Source organism: Ascaphus truei, chromosome 1 (assembly GCF_040206685.1).
Source record: "Ascaphus truei isolate aAscTru1 chromosome 1, aAscTru1.hap1, whole genome shotgun sequence".
In the NCBI taxonomy this organism is placed as follows: domain Eukaryota; kingdom Metazoa; phylum Chordata; class Amphibia; order Anura; family Ascaphidae; genus Ascaphus; species Ascaphus truei.
In genome coordinates, this window is record NC_134483.1 from 311,898,953 (window position 1) to 311,925,056 (window position 26,104).

General features: G+C 41.9%; 1 protein-coding gene across 3 annotated transcripts in view; it reads right to left on the reverse strand.

Annotated features, from left to right (window-relative positions):
* The window catches only part of CSGALNACT1 (chondroitin sulfate N-acetylgalactosaminyltransferase 1), a 438,610-nt gene that overhangs the window by 3,569 nt on the left and 408,937 nt on the right, over positions 1-26,104 (reverse strand). For all 3 annotated transcript variants that reach the window (XM_075605292.1, XM_075605275.1, XM_075605285.1), the window contains 3 exons: positions 24,270-24,448; positions 20,355-20,449; positions 4,774-4,855 (listed from right to left, as the gene is read on the reverse strand). In XM_075605292.1, the coding sequence (XP_075461407.1) occupies positions 4,774-4,855; positions 20,355-20,449; positions 24,270-24,448 (356 nt within the window). The remainder of the gene's footprint in view (positions 1-4,773; positions 4,856-20,354; positions 20,450-24,269; positions 24,449-26,104) is intronic.

Sequence of the window (26,104 nt, forward strand, 5' to 3'; positions counted from 1 at the left end):
TTGTATACGGTATGATGTACATGCAAGCCAAACAAAATATGTATTTTGTTGTGCTCCCTGTATCTTTTTGTCATATTGATATTACAAATGATAGTTATTTTAGGCGTGTTTAAAAGCTGAGGAAGCAGGTTACCCTGTGAAATGCGTAGGGCAAGTTTGCTGTGACTGTCCCTCTTCCAAACCAGCACCCTGATTGGAGACATTGGACAGAGGTGAGACTATTGAATATCCGTTGGTTTCCCCACTCCATGGCTCTGGGACTAATTGTTTGGCGGTGATGCCATACACAGAGACATGCACAGCTGTCAAGAGGTAGAAACGGATATGTTTAGCCTGCGCTCTCCAATGCCTTTTATATCTGGCTGTGAGTTTATTTTATTTTTTATGTATAAAGATTATTTTATGGGATTATACTATGTTCCTGTCTCTTTCATTTGAGAACTACAAGAAGATTTCTATACTACTGGTGAGCCTGATTACACTTCCAATTTGTGAGTGTAATCTTATCCACCCTATTTCATATATATAAATTTATCAAACATACTGCACTGTGTGTGTGTTTTTTCTGGGTTTCTATATGTCTTCTGGGAGTTGCACTCTAACTACATCCCACAAATTTCTGTAAGGTCTGTTGGTTGTTTTTAAAATCTTAGAAATATCCACTTTATATATATATATATATATATATATATATATATATACAGCTAAACCCCGTTATAACGCGCCTCGTTATACCGCGATTAGGTTATAACGAGGTTTTCCCGTGGCTCCCGTTTTAAAAAAAAAAAAAAAAAAAAATTTTTTTTGCACACTGCACACACTGCACACACTGCACACACTCACTGCACACACACTACTCATTGCTCACACTGCCACACTGCACACACACTGCACACTGCACACACACTGCTCATTGCTCACACTGCACACACTGACACACTGCACACACACTGCACACACACTGCACACTGCACACACACTGCTCATTGCTCACACTGCACACACTGACACACTGCACACACACTGCTCATTGCTCACACTGCACACACTGACACACTGCACACACACTGCACACACATTGCACACTGCACACACACTGCTCATTGCTCACACTGCACACACTGACACACTGCACACACACTGCACACTGCACACTGCACACACACTGCTCATTGCTCACACTGCACACACTGACACACTGCACACACACTGCACACTACACACACTTACACACACTCACAGACACTCACACACACTCACACACACTCTCACACATTCAGACACTTACACACACTTAGACACTCACAGACACTCACACACACTTACACACACTCACAGACTGCACACACACTGTACACTGCACACACACTCACAGACACTCACAGACACTCACACACACTCTCACACACACTCACACACACTCACACACACTTACACACACTTAGACACTCACAGACACTCACAGACACTTACACACACTTACACAAACTTACACACACTCACACACACTTACACACACACTCAGACACTTACACACACTCACAGACACTTACACACACTCACACCCACATACACACACTTTCTCTCCCATATATACATACACACACACACTCTCTCACTCTACACAGACGGGGGGTGGGGTCGGAGCAGAGGAAAGGCCGCGACCAGCACCACCACCCGCTCCCCCCCCTCCTCCCGAGCGGGAGCGCCAGGGACAGCGGTGGGGAGAAGAAACCCCCCGCTACCACCTCCATGCAGGCAGCGGGAGCTCCGGGCACATGGAGGGATCAGAGGTAAGCGGGGACCGGAGGGACATCCCCGCTCCCATCTCCTTCCCCTCGGGCTGTCCTGCGGTGACAGGGGGAAGCGGGGAGCGGAGGGACATGCCCGCTCCCATCTCCTGCCCCGCGGCCTGTCACGCAGTGACAGGGGGAAGCGGGGACCGGAGGGACATCCCCGCTCCCATCTCCTGCCCCGCGGGCTGTCCCGCGGTGACAGGGGGAAGCGGGGAGCGGAGGGACATGCCCGCTCCCATCTCCTGTCCCGCGGGATGAATCTGCATTAAAGCGGCGGCCATTTTTTTTCCCACGACCCCGTTAGTAACGCAGTGATCTCGGGGTGGACCCCGAGACCCGCGTTATAACGGGGTTTAGCTGTATATATATATATACATTGGTCGACAAATCACCAAAAAATCTACTCGCCACACAAAAAAAAATCTACTCGCCACCTAGTACCAAACGTGTGCTGCTTGGGCCAATATTTACTCGCCCGGGGGTTAAATCCACTCGCCCGGGGCGAGCAAATGTATAGGTTTGTCGAACACTGTATATATACATATATATATATAGTCAGGTATGGAGATTAGCACTCACGGTTTTGTTGCAGGAGGCAGATGCTTGTCCCATAGAGAGTATGTAGACATATGGAGACCAGGGGATCCTGATAGCCAAAAAGAGACAGCACACTGCAGGTATGGTATCAAAAAAGTGTATTCAGTAACACAAGGCCGCCAACGTTTCGGGACCTTCCTCAGGGCGCTGAATACACTTTTTTGATACCATACCTGCAGTGTGCTGTCTCTTTTTATCAGGATCCCCTGGTCTCCATATGTCTATATATATATATATATATATATATATATATATATACACATACATACATATATATATATATATATATATATATATATATATATATATATATATATACACATACATACATATATACACATACATATATACACATACATATATACACATACATATATACACATACATATATACACATATTCACGCATACACACATACACACTACACACACATACACACTACACACACATACACACATACACACATACACACATACACACATACACACATACACACATACACACATACACACATACACACATTGTTATATCTATTAATTTATTCACTTTGCCACTTCAGTTAAGCACTTATTATCACTATGTAATATGTTTTTGATATGGTATCTGGGTAGTTGCGCTTTGGCATTTGTTTATTATTTAAAATCTGGGCCTGCCCACACAGGTTGGAGTTAAATTGAACACAGCTCTGATCTGTGGGCATTAATCAGAGGCAGAAACAAACTAAAACTTTGTTTCTGCTACAGATTCGGGTTCAGGTCCTGTTCTATTGCGCCAAACTCCCCCCTCACTCCCTGCAGGGATTAACTGCAAACTGGATTTTCCCTGTCTTCTGCTGGCCCCACCTCCTCTCACACCTGGAATCGCATCATTTTAGTGTCACTCACTCTCCCCAATGTCACCCACCATCACATCCGTCCCCTTCCTAACATATATGTTATTATTATTGTTTATTTGCAAAACACCAGCATATTCCACAGTTGTGTATGGAGTTAATCAGAATAACATACCAAATAAGGACATACAAGCACACACATATACAGAAGGCAATGAGGGCCCTGCTCGTGGGAGTTTACACTCTAGAGGGAATACTGTAAGGGGCCATGTTGAAACATAAGGTAAAGTGGCTGCTCATTGTTGGATAGAGTATGCCAGCCACACAGCTGATCCCATTAAGGTTTGGGTGTTTGGATGTTAGGGGGTGTTAGTGTGGAGTTTTGTCCAGCAGCACAGCTGGTCCCAATAGGGTTAGGGGGGAGGGGTGGTGGGGGTGTTAGGGATATGCCAGATAGGCTTCCTTGAAAAGTTCAGTTTTCAGGGACTTTATAAATATCTGAATGCTGGTGGAAAGTCTGCTGGTGCGTGGTAGGGATTTCCAGAGAGGATGCAGCACAGGAGAAGTCTTGTAGGTGGGACTGAGAGGAGGTGATAAGGCAGGAGGAAAAGCGGATGCTGTGGGCAGAACAGAGGGGCGTTTAGGGATATATTTGGGGACTGAGGGCTGAGATGAAAGTGGGGCACCATCGTTGTTGAGAGTATTGTTAGAACTAGTGATTACATTTTATTCTAGGATGATATGGCAAGCTTGTGTACGGATTTGCATAGTAGCACAGCAGAAGTGGAGCAGTGAGTGAGGCAGATGAGTCTGGATGCAAAGAGTTGAGATAGGCGGACAAGGAGAATGCCAGTTAGAAGGTTGCAGTAGTCAAGGCGGGACATCATGTAAGTATCCACACACACTTTTAGTTGTGCTACAAACTCTCACATTTCCACACCCACCCACACCATTTATATCCACTCCCACTTCACACACACCTTGTGTAAAGCACTGTATATACTGTGGGCTCTCCATTCATTTTTATTCACACTGATACACATACACACTCTTTCTTCACTTGCTTTCAGTACCCTTTTGACACCTCTAGCCATAAAACACATCCACACCGGGGGAAGGAACAGCACAGATAACATTCCAAGAGACACTGTTTTTAAGTTTACCTTTTGCTTCATTCATTGTAACATCGCCGGAAGAAGAGATCAGTGTATCTCGAAAGCTCGCACAAATAAAAGCATTTCGTTAGCCACAGAACGGTATCATCTATTTATTTTTTGATTATTGAAGCTCGGCTAACACGGTACTGATACCTCTACATATATATATAAATATATATATATAATGTATACACGTTTGCATATTTAAATTAGTTTTTTTTAATTAAAAAAAAATCAAAACCATTGATTTCTGGCAAAACTAAAACACAAAAAAAGTTTTAAACCAAAACCACACAAGTGAAAGTGCCCATGAGTGCTTTTAGTCTTCAACATTCCTTTACAGATGAACTGCAGGTGGCAGCAACAAACCGCAATTCCCAAAGCCAGCTCACCTATGTTAATGAAGTCTGAACGATATTGACAAGTCATTCCAAACCCAAAATCTCTCCAAAACCCTGTGTCCTTTTTGATAACCTGAAAAAGAAAGGGCAATTAGGCATGAGCTTTGATATGAAAACACAAATTATTGTCTTGGGTAATATGTTGTAATCGTCTAAGTGCCTCATTCCTCATTCTGTGAGGAAACAAGAATGCAAGGTCAAAGCAACAGGAAAATGATATACTATAGATTTGCACAATAGCTATACATGATGTTATGGGATAGAAGAGCGGGTTTATCGGCTGTGAAGCAAAGCCTGCCAGGGCACGCCTAAGAAAACGATGGCACTGTCAGCCGTCCCTGGTTGGCACTAACTGCTAACCCAGTTACAGCAGGGCGTCATCCTGAATTGAGTGCTATTCTCATACAGAAAAATAATCTAATCATGTTGAAATCATAGGACAGGTCACAAAGTGTCATTAAAAAAAAAAAGGCACAAGGTCAAGGGTGTTGTTATTAAATAAAAAAATGAAGAAAGTGCATTATTTCTAAATACACTGAACATTTAAAAGTCAAAGAAAGCTGTTGGAAAACAATGCAGACCGAAAGAAATGAGCTGAGCTACAATGTTGTAATATACAAAAGCACTGATGTGTGTGTCAAGTCCAAAAAATAAGTATTTGTTGTTTTATTGATGATAAGGAGCCTCATAACATTGTATCTGTAGCAACCATGTATCGAGTTACTCTTCACCTGTTCTCCCCCATGTGCAGAAGCTTGTGATTATCTATAATGCAGGACACTTCTGCTTTGTCGTATGATGACAAACGAATTAGTCCATAACAACTGCTCCAGAAGGGTTATGTATCAACATGGTGCAATTTGCTTCAAAACACAGGGCAAAAGTTTTCATTGACATCAACTTGCACCATGGACATAGACATGGAGCAAACGTCACTGCCCATGTTTCCGCTTATGTGAATTGTAACACTTTATCATGAAATTTGCAAATCAATACAATGGAGCCGAGAGTGGAACGATCACCCAATTTAGTGCCACACCGCAAGATAACGGTGCAATAACGTCAATCACATGTGAATATACAGTATGAAACTTGATAATGTTTTTCTTACATTTGCCATAGACCTCATAGGTGCAGAAATTAATGCCATGTAAAGCTTGCAGATTAATTTAATGGAGAAAGGAAATTTGTACCCAAAACTGCACAATATTTTATACATCTAATTATAATATTGTGCTATCCCCTTCCCAAACTCCTTCAATCCACAAAACACTCAATGGCGCAATTGGAGAAAAATTGGAGCAGAGCACCTTGACACAAGGATGCAAAGTGATGCAGAGCCACAGTTATGCAATGTGCACATGTTTTTGAAGGAATGCTCCGAAAACTTGATACGTACTCCACCAGAAATCCATCTAGTGGGCGCCAGAAGTTAGGAATGTCTGAGGGATCCATGCAGCCCATTGCCTACTGTACAATACTTTTGCAAATGGATGCAAGGAAACAAAGGAATACAAACGATCCTAAAATATGATAAACACTCCATGGCAAAAGCTTTTTAAAGGGAAGTATTTTTACCATATAATGCTTGAGCCATCTGTACATGTCACATTAGAACCAATCATCTTGTGATACATTTAATGATAAGGGAAAGAATTTTTGTTTAAATACTCTACCCCTTTCTATGGTTTCATTCTGTTTATTTTAGTGTGATCCAGAGTAGTATTTTTTTAGATTTTGCTTTATAATTGTCTATGAATTATAGAGTGGCTTCATATGTGTAATTTTAGAAGGCTTGGATAAAATATTACAATATTATTTTCCAAAATCTTTAAGTAGTGGGGCGTTTTAAACTACTACTCATTAATGTGACGTAATGCTGTTTTCCTACCTTTTGTCATATTTTATTAAATGTTTTCCGGGAAGTCAGAAAGAGACTTACATTTGTTTTAAGTCATATCGAATGACAATGCCTAAAGAATGTTTAATATGGCATTAGATAGGAAGAAGAAATGTCAGGATTAAATGTTTTTTACACTATTGTTTCAGCGAAGTCCCGCTGCTTATGAAGAAACATTATAGACAACATACACAGTAATGTACTAAATACTTTGTCATATTGGATGTAGCATTGGGATCTTTTTGTCTTTCGTAATATACATTAAGTTACATACCTTTACCACTCCAAATAACAAATGTATATACAATGTAGTGGGTTTGGGTTTTGAGCTTGCGAAGACTGTGTCTGAATGTAGGATATGTTTGTCTGGCCTAATATGGTAAATAATTGTGATTCTATTAAGTATGGTTGTACATCAATGTGTGTTCATATTATAACAATAATTACCAAGAGACAGAAGTAGTGAACAACCTTTTCTCTTTCTATTGTATGTTCCCTTCCACGACACTCAATGAAAAGGAAAGGGTAAGTAGCACAGCTTTCTTCTGTTGCAGGAGGTCCCAAAAACTTAGTAAGATACTTTGAGTGTCATAAATGACATCACAAAACAAAGAATACAGTTCTTCTGTGAAGGATGTATCCAGTTTTTAGAGATGCAACTCTTCCTAGAAATAAATGTGAGCTCAATGTGATGCCCTTCACAACAGATGACCAACTTTATCTCCCCGCCCTCCCCGGCTGTTTTTGTTTAGAACCGTGGGATTCCCAGGGCTCATCTGTGGTCCCCCGACCGGTTTAGGAACAGCAAGTTTGGTGTCCACTGTGAAATAACGTTGTGGCTTTCTATTGGCCATGTTTGGACTTCTCTCAGCCATGTTTAGAGTTTTTGTGTGTGTTGAAATCGGCACAAACAAACGGCAAATATCTCCGGAACTGATGGGGTCCAGCCATCAGTGGACCATGAAACAGCTCAAGAGGACCCTCTGATTCAGGTAGGAATCTCCCCCTCCCACCACCAAAAAAAAGGGGCATTGCTACATTAAAAAGGCCCAGATTATGCAACCTGTGCCGTTTATTCTAAGCTCCAACCGACCAGGCTGCACAGATTTGTTTTCTGTGCTGACTACCAGTGAAGCTTGTCTTATCCTGGGCTTCTCAAAAAAGATTATTTAAAGTCTAGTGATGTCACTGAGCGTGCCTTAGCGGTTTTAGCATTCAGCATTAGAATGTAGGTCTTGGTCTGGTTTTTGGAATAAAATACACAGTTTAAAAATTAGTGAGTAGGATAAAAAATAGAGGTGACATCAGACACCCTGCTGCACAGTATGGTGAAGGAAAAATGACTACATGTTTAGGAGAGCTCCATCTGGTATACTATACAAAACTAAATATAATTATGCATTTTTTACTGCCAACATTTCCTCACTGTTTAAAACAGAGTAAAAAAAAAAAAAAAAAAGGATTGGTTTGGTGCACTCAAAAGCAGTTCCACTGCTTTCCTAATGTAATACCTCTAAGACATTAAAAACCATTAGAGAAGCCCCCGCTGTCGAAAGGTATTGTGATTCAGAGTAGCTGGCCACTCAAATGTCTGTTTTCCCACTGAATCTAGCAGAACAAATACTAAAGTATTTAGTAAGAAAAATATCACGAGACTTAGTATTAGTGAAATTTGTTCTGATGACTTCCATTTGTATTCTAACCTCTTTATTCCACTTTAAACAGCTACATTTACCACCTTCAGTAGAACTACTTTTGTTGAAAGGCTTTAATTAGTGTAATTGTTATTAGTACTGTGAGAGGAAACTAATGGAAAAGGTGGAGAACAATGTTTGCCTCATACATCTATCAAAACAACTGTTAAAGGTCATAGCCATGGCATTATGTTAATACAAAGTAACAAAACAGAAACACAGCAAATTAGGTACGTTGCCTATAATTATTAACTTTCATTCTACACACAGTAGATATTTTTTTAGGATTAAGACTGTTTTAAAAAAATAAATAAAAATATAGATTCAATTATTGCTTTTTGCACAATAACACATTTTAATTTTGGGGAAAGCATTTACTATATACAGTTGTGTGAAAAGAAATGTACACCCTCTTTGAATTCTATGGTTTTACATATCAGAACATAATAACAATCATCTGTTCCTTAGCAGTTCTTAAAATTAGGTAAATACAACCTCAGATGAAACACAACACAGGACATATTACACCGTGTCATGATTTATTTAACAAAAATAAAGCCAAAAAGCTATCTCCCTGCTATCGGCTCCCAGCGCACCACATGGCTGCGTTGCCGCACGGGAAGACAATTGCGTTGTTTCCCCTGCTGGCTGACACACAACCGCACTGTGTGAGCCAACACACGAGAACTCACTGGGGCCTGCCTGATTGATGTTAGTGTCTGGTGTGCGGCGCGCTCCGCTGTCACCACCGGGGACTTAGCCTTACCCTGGTCTAAATTCCTACTTACCTTCTCAAAGAAACTAATAAGGTTAGTTTGGCATGATCTATTTTTCATAAATCCATGCTGACTATTACTAATAATTTTGTTGTCCATAAGGTATTCCTGAATATTATCCCATACTAAACCTTCAAGTAGTTTCCCCACTATTGATGGCAGACTTACAGGTCTGTAATCCCCCGGTTGTGATCTAGCTCCCTTTTAAATATAGGCACCACATGCTGCTTTATTGAGCCTGTGGAAATGGAGTCCTTGAATATTAAATGGAATGGTTTGGCTATTACTGAACTTAACTCATTGAGAACTCTTGGATGTATGCCATCAGGGCCTAAATTAAATTTACTTTAATCAAGCCACCAATGAAATTCTTCCTCAGTTAACCAATTGTTCGTTAATATAAAGGTTGTGGCTTCCTCCTGCGGCACTACTATTGAAATTTAATTATGATCACTGTTACCCAAATGTTCCCGGACTTGATTATTTGTTATTACTTCTACATTTTTTGATATGACCAAATCCAGTACTTCCCCTCTCCTGGTTCTGTCCTCAATAATTTGGGTCATGTCTTTGTCTTTAAGCACCCCGAAAAACCTGTTTCCTTTTGTTGCAATGCTAATCTCATTGCCCCAGTCTGACTGGATAATACAAATCCCCCATTATGCAAACATGACCTAGTTTTGATGCCTTCTCCATTTGCAAAAGCATTTCTGCTTCCTCAATCTCACAGATATGTGGTGGTTTATAGTATATTCCTACAAACATTTTCTTTATACTTTTACTGCTAATTTCTATCCACAAGGTCTCTACATTTTCATCATTCCTTCATAAATATCTTCCCTTTATAATACGTTTTAGATCCGGTTTAACATATAAACATACTCCACCTCCTCTTCTATTTGCTCGATCTTTCCGAAAAAGGGAATAACCCTCTAAATTAACTGTCCAGTCATGAGTTTCTTCCCACCAGGTTTCAGTAATGCCTATGATATCATACTGCTCCCTTGTAGCTATTAATTCAAACTTCCCCATTTTATCTGTCAGGCTTCTTGAATAAGCAAGCATGCATTTTTTCCCTGTCTGTACTATTATCTTATCTGCTCCTGCCTTTCTGGGTTTAGTCTTCAGAAGTTTTCTAGTATTATCTGTATTTACTGTGGGTGTCTCGCTGCTGAACAAACTCGCACTTGCCCCCAATCTATTTCCATAACCCCTAGCTATTTCCCCATTCCCATTTATTCTATTTAGTGTGTTATCTGTTTCTTGCCCCTCCCTCCTCCATCCTAGTTTAAAATCTCCTCCAACCTCTTTAACATTCTCCCACCTTGCACATATATAATATCTCTCTTCATTGAGTTGCAATCAGTCCTTAGCATAAAGATTGCACCTCTCAGAAAAGGAGTCCCCGTGCTCTAAAAACCCGAATCCCTCCTTCCTACACCACTTTCTAAGCCATGCATTAACCTTTCTAATCTTTACATAGTTACATAGTAGATGAGGTTGAAAGAAGACATAGGTCCATCAAGTTCAACCTATGCTAAATTTAGACAACAGATACTTTATCCTATATCTATACTTACTTATTGATCCAGAGGAAGCAAACAAAAAACCCCAGTGTCATATCATCCAATGATATCTCATAAGGGGAAAAATAAATTCCTTCTTGACTCCAAGAATTGGCAATCGGATTAATCCCTGGATCAACATCCGTCACATGTATACTTATTTGGTATATCCCTGTATACCTTTCCCATCTAAAAAAATGTCCAACCTTTTTTTGAACAAATCTATTGTATCTGCCATCACAGTCTCCATGGGTAATGAATTCCACATTTTAACTGCCCTTACTGTAAAGAACCCTTTCCTTTGTTGCTGGTGAAATTTCCTTTCTTCCAACCTTAAGGGATGACCCTGAGTCCTTTGTACTGCCCGTGGGATGAATAGTTCTTTTGAAAGCTCCTTGTATTGTCCCCGAATATATTTGTATATAGTTATCATATCCCCTCTTAGACGCCTCTTTTCTAATGTAAATAAATCTAATTTAGCTAGCCTCTCCTCATAAGTTACATTGTCCATCCCGTTTATTAATTTGGTGGCTCTTCTCTGCACTCTCTCTAGTTCCATAATGTCTTTTCTTAGGATTGGTGCCCCAAATTGTACTCCATATTCAAGGTGTGGTCTTACTAATGCTTTGTAAAGGGGCATAATTATCTTGGACTGTCTCCCTGTGGTAGCACATGGTACTGGTAGTATTTCAGAAAATACTACTTTGGAGGTCCTTGCCTTAAGCTTTAGGACCCTCCATCTTTCTCTAACTTTGTCATTGGTGCCAACATGTACCAAGACTGCCAAGTCAATTCAGCCCCTCCCAACAATCTGTCTACCCGATCTGCAATGTGCCAAAACCGAGCACCTGGGAGACAAACTGTTTGGTTCATGCGGTCATGGCAAAAGATTGCCCTATCTACCTTCCAAGTAATGGAGTCCCCTTCCACCACAATCTTTCTTGGTCTCTGAGTATCCCAAGTCACCTCTGTGCTGGAGGAACTAATCCCCTGGCTGCTAGAAGAATCAGTCTCACCCAGCCCTGCCATTTCTGTCCTGACACTCCCAATATCTTTACTCAACATGGTGTGTCAGCTCAGAACTGGCCTGCCTCTTCCTCTTCCCACTGCTTCTCCTAATTGTTACACAGCTACCTACCTGCTCTTCACTCACAGCGCCACCGCATCACTTGACCCAGCCAGGGCCTGCTCAGCGAACACTAAACTAATTTCAAGATTGTCAATGTCCCTCAATATTGCAAGTTTCCTCTTCAGATCAGCAATCTCTGACTCTAAAGAGAGCACCCGCTCACACTTCCCACAACAGTATGCTCTCTGTAACAGCTGCTCCAAGTGCACATACATGTGGCAAGATGTGCATTGAGTGGCATTTTCAGTCCTGCTCATTATTGCAACTATGGAGTTATAAGTACTAACAATTAACTGTGCTTCAATATACTATACCTTGTTTAACCCTTTCCTGGTTCCAACTCCTGTTTCTAACTCCACACTTAATACAACCAGCACTTAAAATCAACCAGTCACACAGATCAGGTATCGCAAGCTCAGGATTTGTTTGAAACCTCTGTTTAAATATGGACACACACCAACCAGGTGTGTTAGGTTAGCAATAAAGTAACCACACCCACTGCAGGCTCAATCAGGCAGGAGAAAAAAAGTGACAGGCTTTTAATTACCACACACTTTGAAAATAAATGAATCCATTATAAATCCAAAGGATATTTTACTGAGATAAAGTATAAAAGACACCATACAAAGTGAATCCAAATATACAGATGTAGCCCCCTTTCCCTATGCCTATTGGAACTACGCGGGCAACTACTCGTGCTGCTGTTACCTGTGAGGCTCACAGAAGACCAGCGCCTCCGCTTCTGGGAAGCCTGGGATACGATACCTTGCGGTGCAGCGCCTCCACCTATGACGATCCCAGCGTAAGCGGGATGACTCCTCATAGGACACAATAATGACTATACAACCTGGTATAATATAACTTCTTTACTATACAATATAACAATAACATGCCCACAATGCTATATCCAAGCACAATACCCAACACCCCGGTGTTGTTCCCCCAAAGTACTGAGGGTGCCCTAGGCACCTTAACACCCGGTGTCTGTAGAACAGTCCCACCCAAAGTGTGAGGTAGCACTACCCCTGTGTGAATCATTGGTGCACTTAAATACAGCCCTGGGCACTCCTGTACCCAGGTACAGCTAATGGAATAGGATTGGTCAGGTCCCAAGCAGCTTTGCCTCCAACACCAATCCCCTCACGCCTTAGGGTCCTGATCCGCCTCTTGGGTGAGCTCCAGCTGAGTGTCTCACCTAATGTCTCTATGGTCGGTGGCCTGGTCCCAGGCCGCAGGGCACTGCGTGGCCGTCCGGTCACCGGTGCAGGAACACACTAAAGGGGAAGCGTCACTATCTGGGGTCTTCTCTACAACACAACTGGTTGTGACTCAGGGTCTAAGGGGCAAGACTAGCACTGCTTCCTGGACACTACCTATCTTCTTGCCACCCTCTGTCTGACTGGCGCGCGTGTCCTCCGCTGCGGAGGATATCCTGTCTCTCCTCTCTGCTTGGAGCCCTATTGGCTCATACGCCCCATGTGGGTCTCCCTCCCTGAGGAACCTGGGACTTGTAGTCCTGCGCTGTCTTGCGGAGCCACTCCAAAATGTCTGCCGCAACTCTACATACACTGCGCATGCGTGGGACCTAAAAGGGCGGCCCCCGCACTCCAGGTCCTGAGCGGAGCTCTGGCGGCTCCAATCCACCCTGCAGCCCCCCCACCGGAGTTAAGAAGGGGGCACGGCTACACAGATAAGTTAGCTCAAAGACAAAAATAAGGCTAAGAAATAGACCAAATTAAATGCAAGAAATACTTGGCTTGGCTCACTATAATGGATATAGGACTAGGCATAGAAAAGGGCAAAAAAAAAAATGGAACTGGTAAATAAAACAGGTGGCTCACACTGGGAAAGGCTGGCCCCAAAAAATGGAAGAAACAAAAAAAAATGGGATGGAGAGGAATAAAAAACAAAAATTGGGGAGAGGGAAAAAAGGGTGGATAACAAAAAAAAATTATGATACAGTAAAAGGGGGCAACGTTTTGAGAATAGTCCCATCGTCAGGCCCGTTCCCAGTGATTCTACACCAACACAGTACTTCCCTTTAATGGATTGCCTGTGTGAACCCCCCCCAATTTTTTTTTACCAGATACAGGGTACAAGCCAAAGTGCAGCAGTATCAACAAAGAAGAATATCCTGTTCAGGAAGAAGTCTGTCAGAAATGCAGCCTGTGCCAGACACAGTATAAGAAATCACCCGTGATTATTCCAAAAACATCCTAACGACGGACAAAGAAATAAACCACACTATAATTGTATACATTGCTTGCCTCTAATTGCTGACGTTGTGTGTGCTTTGATTTCTTTTAACATTTGCATGAACAGTCTTCCTTTGGACGTCTTTTGAAAACTAGTGTGTATCATGCACTATATTACGTCGACTTAAAAGTTATGTATGATTAGTAAAACAAGAAACGGCTGCTATTTTCTAAGTAAGTAATCAAATGGAAGGTTAGAAACAGTCCTTGTGGCTTACTAGTGAGTAACTCCATTGTTCTCCCAGCTGTTCTTTATTTTAAGACTATTCTTTGGAGGGTTAGCTTTGAAGATGCCCTCCCTCTCACTTTACCATTTCCCCAACCATGAAAATAATAGTTCTATGGTTTTCCGGCTAACTTAAAGCTCAACAAGTAAAACAATTCATCCCGTTATTGCAATTTTGCTGTGATTGTATTATTTCTTTATTTGTTTAACTGCTTTAACAGTGCCAACGCAAAAGTGTTTAGGCTGTGCCTAAGTAGGCATATACAGATGTAGGCAACGTTATTGCACTCATTAATGCAATGATGTGTGTCAAAGCTGGTGCATGATTTAACGTGAGATTTTATGTAGCACCATTAAAACAAAAGGTAACGCGTGCAAAAGAAAACCTTTGGAACACGGAGGCAATAAAATTGCCTTCATCTGTCTAGTTAAAGTCAGAAGATTTATGTATTCACTTATTAGTCACTCTATGATCAGATGGAAAATAAGAAGGGTAAAAATCTCTCTCAATTACTCCTTAAAATATCTTCTCCATACTTCAGACTGTTAAATGTTTCTCAATTAGAGCATTTTAGGGCCGGAGTGAATGGCTTGAGAAATATCATTCGACTTGTCTTCGAGGTGTTAATAAGTGTAACTTGGTTTTATATTTATAGATTTTTTTAAATGTTATTAAAATAGCATCCTATTATAAATCTTTCTGTTGCTGTTATTGGAGCATGAGGGAAACATAAACTTAAGATGTTTTCTGGGTAGTTGAAAAAGTTTGTATTTGCCTGATCAAGAACAATATTGCTACTTTTTCGACCACTTTCTCCTCAAATTAAACAGCAGTGTATAATATAATATATATTTTCTTTAACTGTGTATGCAATGTCTTGTATATAATGTATACCCTGTTCATTTATGTAACTGTATTTGTAACCAGGTATTATTTGTCTTAACTCTGTGCCCAGGACATACTTGAAAACGAGAGGTAACTCTCAATGTATTTCTTCCTGGTAAAACATTTTATAAATAAATAAATGGTGTTTCTTATGCTGTAACAATGTGAACAACTAGGTTGTTCTTATACAAGTAACAGCCTGAACCCCAGTACTTTCCTGAATTTTAAGACAAAAAGTATAAAAACTGAAATGGGCATTCAGTGTTCACCTGGCGTATCAACCTACGTTTTATCATTGTATGCATTGGAATGAAATTTCCAAAGTACAAATCACAACTTTAAATTCAGTGACTGTTGAAAAATAATATTGAAACATAATTTTATCCCCCCCAAGACTCCAAAGTGGCTAGGCTGGATTGGGAGCAGCTCTGTAATGTTATCAAAGATGACTTGAAAGAAATATCATATAAAGCCATGGCTGGTCCAGACTATCTTTCTGCCTTCCTGTCACATAAGTTCTGCTAGCTACAGACAGTGGCAGGTTATCCTGTGGGTTTACCCCTCCTCATGCTGCCTCTCTGAGTGACATGGGTGGAGGTGAACAGGAGTCTGTGTGCAGCCAATCATGGTGCAGACCCTGTGCCCTCCCCCTCTGAACTTAGGGAGGAAGTGTTCAAATTATAGGCATTGAGCTCAGCCCCTCCTGGCGGGAGAGAGTCAGTTCAAGTTCCTCCCGGCTGGGAGTGAGACGTGACTTCTGACCCTCCTGTGGCTGAGTGAGCTCAAGATCTGTGCAAGGCACAATGCCTCAATGTTACGTGCTGGCCAGCACCATCCAGGGGTGTGCGACCCATTCTCCCCTATGATGCAAACGCTTTGATACCACCTGCAGTGGCTGCATCAATAAAGACCCTTTTTATAAACTTCTGCTTAAGTCGCAGTCTACTGGGCAGAGTAAAGGAGAAAAGACTGTTATGGTAAGGACTGCTTCCAGCGCTGCTGGAGTCTACTCTGACTGGAAGCGCTGACACCTATGAGAAGAACCTGAGGATCACCAAAAGCCTGTCCTGTTCCCCACAACATCGCGGAAGCTCATCTCTCCTGGAGAGGTACAAAGCACCACACAGACCTGTAGCCAGGGCAAGATCTCCCAGAGGGAGGGGGAAGCAGTGCTACACATAGATAAACCTATATCTGAGGAGAGAAAATAAGAGGGTAAAGAGGACAATGAATGGACGTTTGATGTCACTTCCCTCCCCTTATCATACAAAAAGTATCAGGTCTGCTAAAGGTGTTTGCTACAGTATCTTTCCAGAATTTATATTCCATGCTGGATCATGCAGTTGAACAAAGTGCTGCAACATGTGAAGTCTAGGCTATTATTTTCTCATGATAAATCAATTTGTGTTACAATCTGCAGTGACACTTTGATAATGTTGACCAAAGCATGGCTAGACGCCAAACTCAATTACGTATTACAGTCTACAGTTGGTAAACAGGAGAGGTGGGACGTTTGCTTTCTGACAGACGCTGCTGTGATGTTTTCAGAGGGCTTATCTAAGGAACCAATACAGGTATTTGAGTTGTCAGTGTTTATGTGGCCTAAAGTTACCGCAGTGGCTCAAATATAGTGTGACCTAGGACATAATACGACCCCTACAGTTTTTAAGGTGTTATACAGGGGTAAAAAAAAAAAGTCTCAAATATACCTTAAGGCTTTCCCCCCCCCCTCCTGCTACTTGCCTAGGGGTGTTTTAAAAAAAATTCTGGGGCAATATTATTGCTGTTTTTACACACAAACGCACGCGCATGCGCACAGATTTCCCGGTGCCCAGGACTAGAGTTGCGTCCGGGCCACCCCTGTCTGTATTGCGAAGCGCTCCCCCCCCCATTTCACACCTCATGAATCCCCTCTATTTCCCACCCTCTTCCATGTATTTCTCTCCCCTCCGTCTCACTCCCTCTTCCACAATCACCCACCCTCCCGCCTTGCATGTATTTCTCTCCCCTGCGTTCCACTCTTACTCCCTCTTTTCCTCACACTCACTCCCTCACTTGCCCTCCACTCCCACTACATTTTAAAAAGCCCCCCCCAATACTTTAAAAATGCCCCCAACTCCCCCAACACATTTTAAAAAGCCCCCCCCCTAATACATATAAACAAAACCCCCAATACATATTTAAAAAAACAGACTTGCCTTGTGGATGTCTGCAGGGTGCCTGTCCGGCCAGCACTGCAAGTTGGGCCCGACCTCTGCCAAGGCCCGGCTGCTGGTCCTCTCGCGGCCCCGGCTCTCCCTCACTGCAGGCCACCGGTCCCACGCCGAGCTGGCGCGCTCTGGGTCTCCCTCCATGCTGACACGTGTCGGATGCTGGGCCAAGCCTATTTCCAGGCGTTGACATCACAGAAGCCCGTCGGCGTGGGGCAGTGATAGAGGCCTGCAGGCATCTGAGAGAGAGCCGGGGCCCGGTTGCGACAGGACCAGCAGCCAGGCCTTGCCAGAGGTTGGGGCCAACTTGCGCTGCCGGGCTCTCCCAGCCAGCGTGCCCGGGACACCTTTACCTTCTGCCCCCCCTTGAGGTGTTTAGTTATCTCCATATAGTCTACCAACAAGGGGTTAACTCACTAAAACGTTTTGATCAATTAAGTATGAGGCCACATCTTCTCTTGTGTGTATAAATTGTGGATTATCCCTGGGGAAGGCACAGGCGTGCCGGAACGCATGGATTTTTGGAATTAGCTGATTATATTGTCTGAAGCCTAGACTTTTATCCCGCTAAATTCCAGCTTATCTACAGATCTCCATTAATCTGATGGGGTTCATCTGACACACAACTAGCTGACAGCCCTGGGGATTCCCTAGTGATGAGACCGGATACCGGTACCCGCGACATCTCTTCCGGTGCATCTGAGGACGGACACCAGTGGATGAGGAGGATGCCAGCCGCAGCCCCGAGGAAGAGTGTGCCCCCTTCTGAGCAGACCGCCAAGAGGATCAGCGCTCCAGCTGGACGTACCACTCTGGTACAACATCGGCTTTTGAATCGGCGGAAAGCTAAGTGCGGGACTCAACCTCTCCTAAGGCTATGTCCCCAGTGCCTGCGCTGCACACGCGCCTGCGAGGCTGGCGGCACGTGCAGCCGAGTCTCCTGGTCTGCAGAAAGCTTCAGGGGGAAAGACGGGGGGGAATGACGGGGGCGCAGCTGTGACATCACCCAGCAGGTTCGCCCCTCATTGGCTGAACCGCCGGGGGGCGTGGCCTAGCGCTCCGTCGCGACTCCTGCTCTCAATTCTCTTGAGAGCAGGAGTTTCTCTTGGCGCAGTGTGGCGGTCCCCCCTCACAGCAGGCCCGGCCCCATTGTGGGGTGGCTCTTGTCCCTGCAGCGTCCGCCACAGCAGGCGCTGTAGTAGCCAGCAGGGACCTGGCCTTATCGGGCACTACAGCAACATATCGCTCTGGCAAAGTCCTTGTTTATATGTTTTCACATTTTGTTAATCTTGCTTCATTCATAAATCTGAATTGTTTGCTATACATGCGCCCCTTTTTTCTTTTCTTTTACCGTACTTTACCTGTTGTGACAATTTGCTGAATGGAAGCGATTGTCCCACCTGCCTCTCAGGAGATCTTCAACAATAAATTATGTTATCCATGTGGTAGGAATCAGTGTCTCCATTTGATTAAAAACTAATGGATAGGATTCAAATCACATACTTGAATACCTTGGTGATAGAGGTGAGTGAACTTAGAGCAGGCAGAAGGATCTGCAGCCAGCTCTTTCATGCATTCATTTGAATGACCTGGAAACATGCCCGTGAAACAATCTGGATCAGAGTCAAATAAATTCATAAGAAAGTTTGCTGGCGGAATTTATTATGTCAGTCAAAAAGCTTTTACGCAGAACCTGTGTACTTCTGACATTATTGTGCATTATTGTGCCATATGGCTATAAATATCCATGTGCGGTAAAACTGGCAAAAATGTAGATGTTCTTTCCACTGTTCATAACTCTGCTTTGCACAGGATGTAAATTAAAACTGTGCTGCACTTAGCTGATAAGATGAATTGTGTATTTATTAGTTCCAGTAATTCTTCAAACATGCAAATTCTCAATGTTCATTTAAATGATGACTTGAACGTTCTAAAGTAAGCAATTAAAATGTTGCATTAACTTTACAGGTGCCGTTTTTTTTATTTTGGCATTTTCGCACAGACACTTAGCAGTGTGTAGCTTTACAGGAGATCTCTCTCTCTCTCTCTCTCTCTCTCTCTCTCTCTCTCTCTCTCTCTCTCTCTCTCTCTCTCTCTCTCTCTCTCTCTCTCTCTCTCTATATATATATATATCATTAATTACATATATATATCATTAATTACAAAAACATTCAAGCTTAAAATAAATCTATCTCTTGCATCTTTTCACGTCAGCTAAGTTTTGAAAAACAGTTGAGACACATAAGAAAGTTAAGCAGTGTGGTTGCTTTAACGTATAGGACATTGGTTGCAGTAGCATGACAGTTTTCGTTTGCACTGTTCAGTACTCATGCAGGCCTCTTTAGCAATGGTACTAGAGACCAGATAATCTGGACCATATGTACTAGCCGTGCTACTTCATAAGAAGGTTGTAAATTGTCTTCCGGTACTGAAGGCATCTTATAGAGTAACGCTGTTCAGTAAATATGGCCATTATGGCCCATTCGCGTGAATAGGGCAGTAAGCTGCCTTCCAGCATGGAAGGTGTCTTTTATGGAGTAGCACTCCTTAGTAAATATGGCCTTGTGTGTCTTTTACAGACACATTTTGGGCTGATACACAAAACTGAAAAAGAAAAATTAGTGTAGCAACTACTCCTATGACAGAATGTTAGAGGCATAGACACTGATGTAATTGTTGCATTGAAGGCTAGGCCTATTAGCATTACTATGGTTACCGACGTGGCAGTGGCATAGTGGCTACCTTTCTGCAAAGATGTTATGATTTTCATAAATCTAAATACCCAGTACATAAATCCCAAATCCCCAGTTGTTTGAATTGGCCAGGTTTGGAAGCCCAACACTTGCAAAAGTGCTTATCCTCTGAGGTGAAAGAAGAGAAGACAAAGCCTGCATTGATATCATGACCTCAATATGTCCGCACATCACTTACCAGTTGTTGGTCTTTGGAAGGAATCGCGTCGTGATGCCCATAAACTATAGCAGGATTATACTGGCTGAAAAGTACTGGGTAGAAAACTCTTTTCCCTAAAAATCAAACAAAGTGCAAATTGTTAGCTTACGTTGGGACTGTTCATCCTTTCAACATTACTCCGTAGTCACAGTTTCAGAATAGAGTAGTGGTCCTGTGCGTAAAAGCAGGACAATCCAATTCATCTAAACAAGTGGGCAACATTCTTTAGACATCATGTTAAAAAGCATTATTATGCATTTGTGCTTTTAAGAGTGGAATGGTGAGGTTTAAAAATACAATAAGAGAGACCCCCGTTTTCAGTTATTCTCAACAGGGTGTTTGTAATCCCCTAGGGGTTCGTAAGGTATCTCCATGGAGTTCAACCCCCAGAAAATCTGTAATGGTGGATTCCAGGCAGTATAGTGAGTTCCTGAGCCCATGTGGGGTCTGCGCACTTAGTACGGCCCCAAACTGTACCTTAGCATGGGCTTTCAATTACAGCAGGAGTTTTGCAGCAGCAAGGCATTGTGGGGCGTGACTTTGGAAGCTCCCACAGTAATTGACAGCTCTACCACCCATACTGTCTGCAAACACTGAACTGCACCTCATTAGGTCTGTGTTTCCCCCACAAGCTCAGGACACAATAGTGCCTGGGATCGGTCAAACTGTTTTGTTAGGAATAGTTTGAGTAGGCAATAAGATTTACAGCTGCAGCCGCCGGTTTTAGACCATTTGCCATGTAAAATCTGTGGCTATCTCGCAGTAACGCTGTAAGTATTCTCCAACTCGCTGCGAGATTTCTGCAGCCAAACTAATGGCCCATCGGATTAACACAGCAGGGTTGTGTGAATCCTACTGGGCTATGCAGGGACCCCCGCTGTGTTAATCCGATGGGCCATTTCAGCCTTCTCTGGACCATCTCACGAGTTACTGCGAGATAGCCACAGATTTTCCAAGTCAAGTAGTCTAAAACTGGCAACGGCATCTGTATGTATCAGGGGTTCGCAGAAAAATATTTTCTAGCAGGGGGGAGCATAATGTTAAAAAAAAAAAGTGGAGAACCACTATCCTATATGTTAACAAAATAATAAGAAAACCGTGTAGTGGTACCCTGTGCTCTATCATACCAAAACATTTCAACCACCATCTGTGCTTCACTGATATAAATTGTATTAAAGCAGCAGTCCAAGCTGCCTTTCTTTCCCCCTTTAATATGTGCATAAATACAATCCACAGAATGATAAGTAATTAGCTAAGTTGCCGATCGACCCGTTCTCTTGTGAAGATTCAGCTCAGGGGTTCACTAAATGACAGTGCAGTGGAGGAGGGCAAAGTTCTGTGGGGAAGATCATGTGACCAGGCAGTCACTACATACAATTGGTGCACTGTTAGAGAGAGGGTGGGGCTCAAAAAGGGGTGTGCCAGAGCCTGTTTCAGAAGAGGAAGGGGATGTGACTTTGCAAATGGTTGCTATAGAAACAAAAAAATGCTTGTTAAATTATCACACCGCTGACGAAGAGACTGATTCTCGAAACGCGTATGGTTAATCCTATTACTTCTGCAGCAGCCTGTGTCTCAGCATTGTATCATAGAAGAGACTTCAGACTAAAGGCTTTGACTCAGCATATACCAGAACCAGCAGACTTGTGAGGTAGCCGAGAGTGAAACCCGACGACGGAGTACTCCGATACCAATGCACACTCGTTACAGCCCAGCAGGAGAGACATCCAACGGCGGTGACAATCAGAGTGGTATGCCACGGACCGGTGGGCAGTCGGACAACAGCAAATCATTCTGTAGCAGACGTGTCATGAGCGAGAGGGGATACTCTGACATTATCCACCGCCTATTACCACCTTATGTCTAGTAAGTAGGGCTTTCACCTAGTGCAGCAGAATATTATTGGATTTTTGAATGGACTCAGTTTCCATTCACCTACAGTATTATGCTATGTGTGTTCTTTCTTCTATTTCATGCACTCAATACTTTACTACCATCACCGTTGGATACCACAAAGGATATTTATCGTGTAACACACCACCAAATGGTTGTATGTTTATCTTTCTTGTAAAATGATATACTGTAGTAGTTTTTGCTACTAAACGTGCATTATAAGGCGCCACATTTATCTTTATTACGTATTGTTAAATTATAATACATTAAAATGTAATTTAGAGTTGTTTAAAAAAAATGCTACATGTATTTTCTCATAGTTCAGAACTTAATTATTAAAAAACAAACCCCACAGATGCAGGATATTGCTTGGTCTGCAGCTTTAATACAACTTTATTTGTTTTTAGTAAAAAATATTCAAATGCAAAATAAAGCCACATCAGTAAGGTATCATCCTCACAATCAATCAAGATATTTGTTTCTTTTCAGAGTGAAGATTTGTGCTGCCTCAGTCCACAATGGAGCAGGTAACTTGGCACATACAGTAGTAACTACTCTGTAATTTACAGATGTTCAGTACAAATAACAGGGCTCTTGACATAGGCCTATAATTACTAAGCAGTACTTTTCCATGGGGCATCTTATGGCCGTTTCACCTGAATGGGCTAGCAGGTGTTTTATGGAACAGCACCGCTTAGATTTTATGGGTCATAATCTCAATATCCAAGACTTCCTTCCCCTCTTCTAAAAAGGATGTTTCTATGTTACCAAACAAGCAGTACTTCTTAGACCAGAATCATTGAATATTGATATTCACAAAAATGCACATAAAAATATTCACAACTAATTGAGATGTGTGCCTGAGGCACCACGTTTAGATTCTAAGCTTAATAGGGCAGGGACTAATTATGACTGCTAAATTCTATTTACAGCACTGCATAGAAGAAAAAAATATTATTATTATTAGAAGTGCTCATTTAAATCTGACAATCAGCATTTTGCCTTTGCTCCAATATTTACTAATTTTGCTTTTTATTTTTTTACAAATGTATAAAAATGTTTCCAAAACAAAGTAGGACAGGTTCACACCTTTCTATTCAAGCGTACGACAACTACAGTGAAATACATCTTGGCATAAAATAGGTAGCACTGTTGTTCCTCTACTCGTGCTGGACCAATGTACTTCCAAACACTTCCTATGGAAGTCCCATAACCTATGCATCTTACACACACACAGAAAACCTTGTGTAATATAGTACCAGCTGGTCTTACAAGAGTCATAAACATGTAGTGTACCTGCTAAATGGTTACAGTTGAATAGTATTGAAGGTATCTAAGGTGTCTTCCGGAGCAGGTATTCTATGGAATAGCACCACAGGGAACATGGGTCAAACTGTTTGCACTACACCGCAGTGCTATACAAGGAAAAATACTATCTTACTATATTATATATAAAAAAAAATTGGCCGCCCCTTCGGGAGATGTAGCTCATGGGTTATATAATACACACATGGCCTGGTGGCAGATATGGAGGGTCAGATAGCTCTAAAGTTTAGACAGAAAACAGACAAAGAAAGAAAGCTAGTTGACTTGTAAGGAGAAAGCAAGAATGCTGGAGGACACAGAGGTGGAAAGAATTGATGACATCATATTGTATTAAATGAAACATGCAGTGGAGAAAAGAGATGGGGGGAAGAGAGAAAAGGAGGGAAGAAAGAGATGGGGGGAAGAGAGAAAAGGAGGGAAGAAAGAGATGGGGGGAAGAGAGAAAAGGAAGGAAGAAAGAGAGATGGGGGAAGATAGAAAAGGAGGAAAGAAAGAGAGAAGACGGGGAAAAAAGTCACTCATAATTATTTTGCAGAGGGCGATGTTGGCGCAAAGAAGCAAGCATGGGCTGAGCCCTAGTTATTATAAATAAAGACAAAAAAGCACAGAGATGTACTATGTACTATGTCAGATAAAGAACTCAGAAGTTGATTGCAGAGCTGGCATTGCCCTTACCTGGCTGTGTATTTATTCTGCAGGTATTAAGAAACTCTGCATTGAAGTAGATGTCTACATCACAAAAGAACAGAAGGACATTATTTCCTTTCCAGGCCCGAGCTCCAACATCTAATCCCTTTCCACGGGAGAACTCTTCGTTCAGCTGGATAAATGTGAAGTTCTTAAAATTTGCTGCCCTGATAACAGAAAAGGAAAGCAAAACAAGATTGTAATATACTGCAAACCTCATCAAAGTGCTTTGATATGCGACACATTATTTTTATCATTTGGAATATACAGTATTTCATCGTTTTTTTTTTCAACTTTAGGCCGAAAGCCAGTTAGGAAAAAGCACACCACATTTAATTGAATACACAATATGTTACCAAATGAGGTAAATAAGTTATGGCATGAGTTAACAGACATTTCCTAGAATATTTAAGGGACCTTGAAAAAATTGTTTACGTCAAGTTTCTCCAAAATGAAAAACTGCTGGAGGATTTGACAGCGACGCGTGTGATGAAAATGGCTGAGAGCCACGGCAGGTTTTAAAAGAAACAATTTCCTGATATTTTGAAGTGAGAGTGAATAAAAAGTGGTGTTCTGTAGCATATTGTGACTGGATATTTGTGTAGAGTTTCAGTTAATACGTGTATTAAAGCAGTAATCTCCACAGAAGCCCATAGAAGTTTAACTATTATAATGTTAGTATCTTGTCCCCTGAGCATGTCCAGCTTCTTTTTTTTTACCCCCCAATTAAAAATGTTTTTTTTATGGTTAAAAATAATAATTTTCTTTTTGGATTACCATGGTAGTCTTTAGACTGCGCTGGGCTATGCGGGGGGCTCCATTTTAACCTTCCAGACACTTAATATTTCAAACATATCTTCTGAACGGAACATCACATTAAAAAAATATAAATAGATTTGGAAAGGGCAGCAAGAGATCTCTTAAAGTAAAACATTAAATGGTTTAAAAAAAAAAAAAATATTGGATATTGACACTTCTGGAACAAAAGTGATTTCCTTACTCCTCCCTTTATTTTACATGTATTTTAATGTCTACACTTTATTTTCTTTGTTTATCTTTAATTGAAACTGAAATTGTTATTGAACAAAAAATTATTTTTAAGCGACACCCTGTTGTAATAAACCAGTGAGTCACAGAAAGCTTCCTGAGACTCACTGATTGAACTGTGAAGTTCAAGGTCGCACATTTTGACCTTTGTATTTAGCAATTAGACGTAAGAGCTGCATAGAAAATGCAACTTTTCAATGAACTCCTATGTATCTCTGTACATATGCATATGGACAATATAAAGTATACATTAACTAGAATGCAAACGCAATGATAATGAGACGATGGGGCCCTAGGACTATGTACAATGCCCATGTCAGTGACCAATTAAAGAGGCAACCTAAGCAAATAATTTTTGGGGGCGAATCTTTTTTATTTTTAACATAAGATTGAAGCAGGGGGTCTCCTGAGCTGAACCCTCACTAATTTCAGTTCCGGCGACAGAGGTCCCGGATCCTCCATGTAAGGGGTGATGGTAGCTGCTATGCACAGCTAATTTCGGAGTTTTAAAACTCCTGGGCCCTGTGGACCAATAGAAACCCATGACGTCATCAGGTTTCGGCTGCCTATTGGCTCGTGTGACACGGGAGCTTTAAACTTTAAAGTCCAGCTAGCTCAGCCAGAGTAGCTAGCGCGCACCTACTACGGAGGTTTGTATCTCCGGAAGCAAGGGTTCCCCGGAGCTGAAATGAACGAGGTTCATCTCTGCAGACCATCTGCTTCAATCCTATGTAAAATAAATTTGCAAAAAATAAATTGCTTCATGTATTGCATTT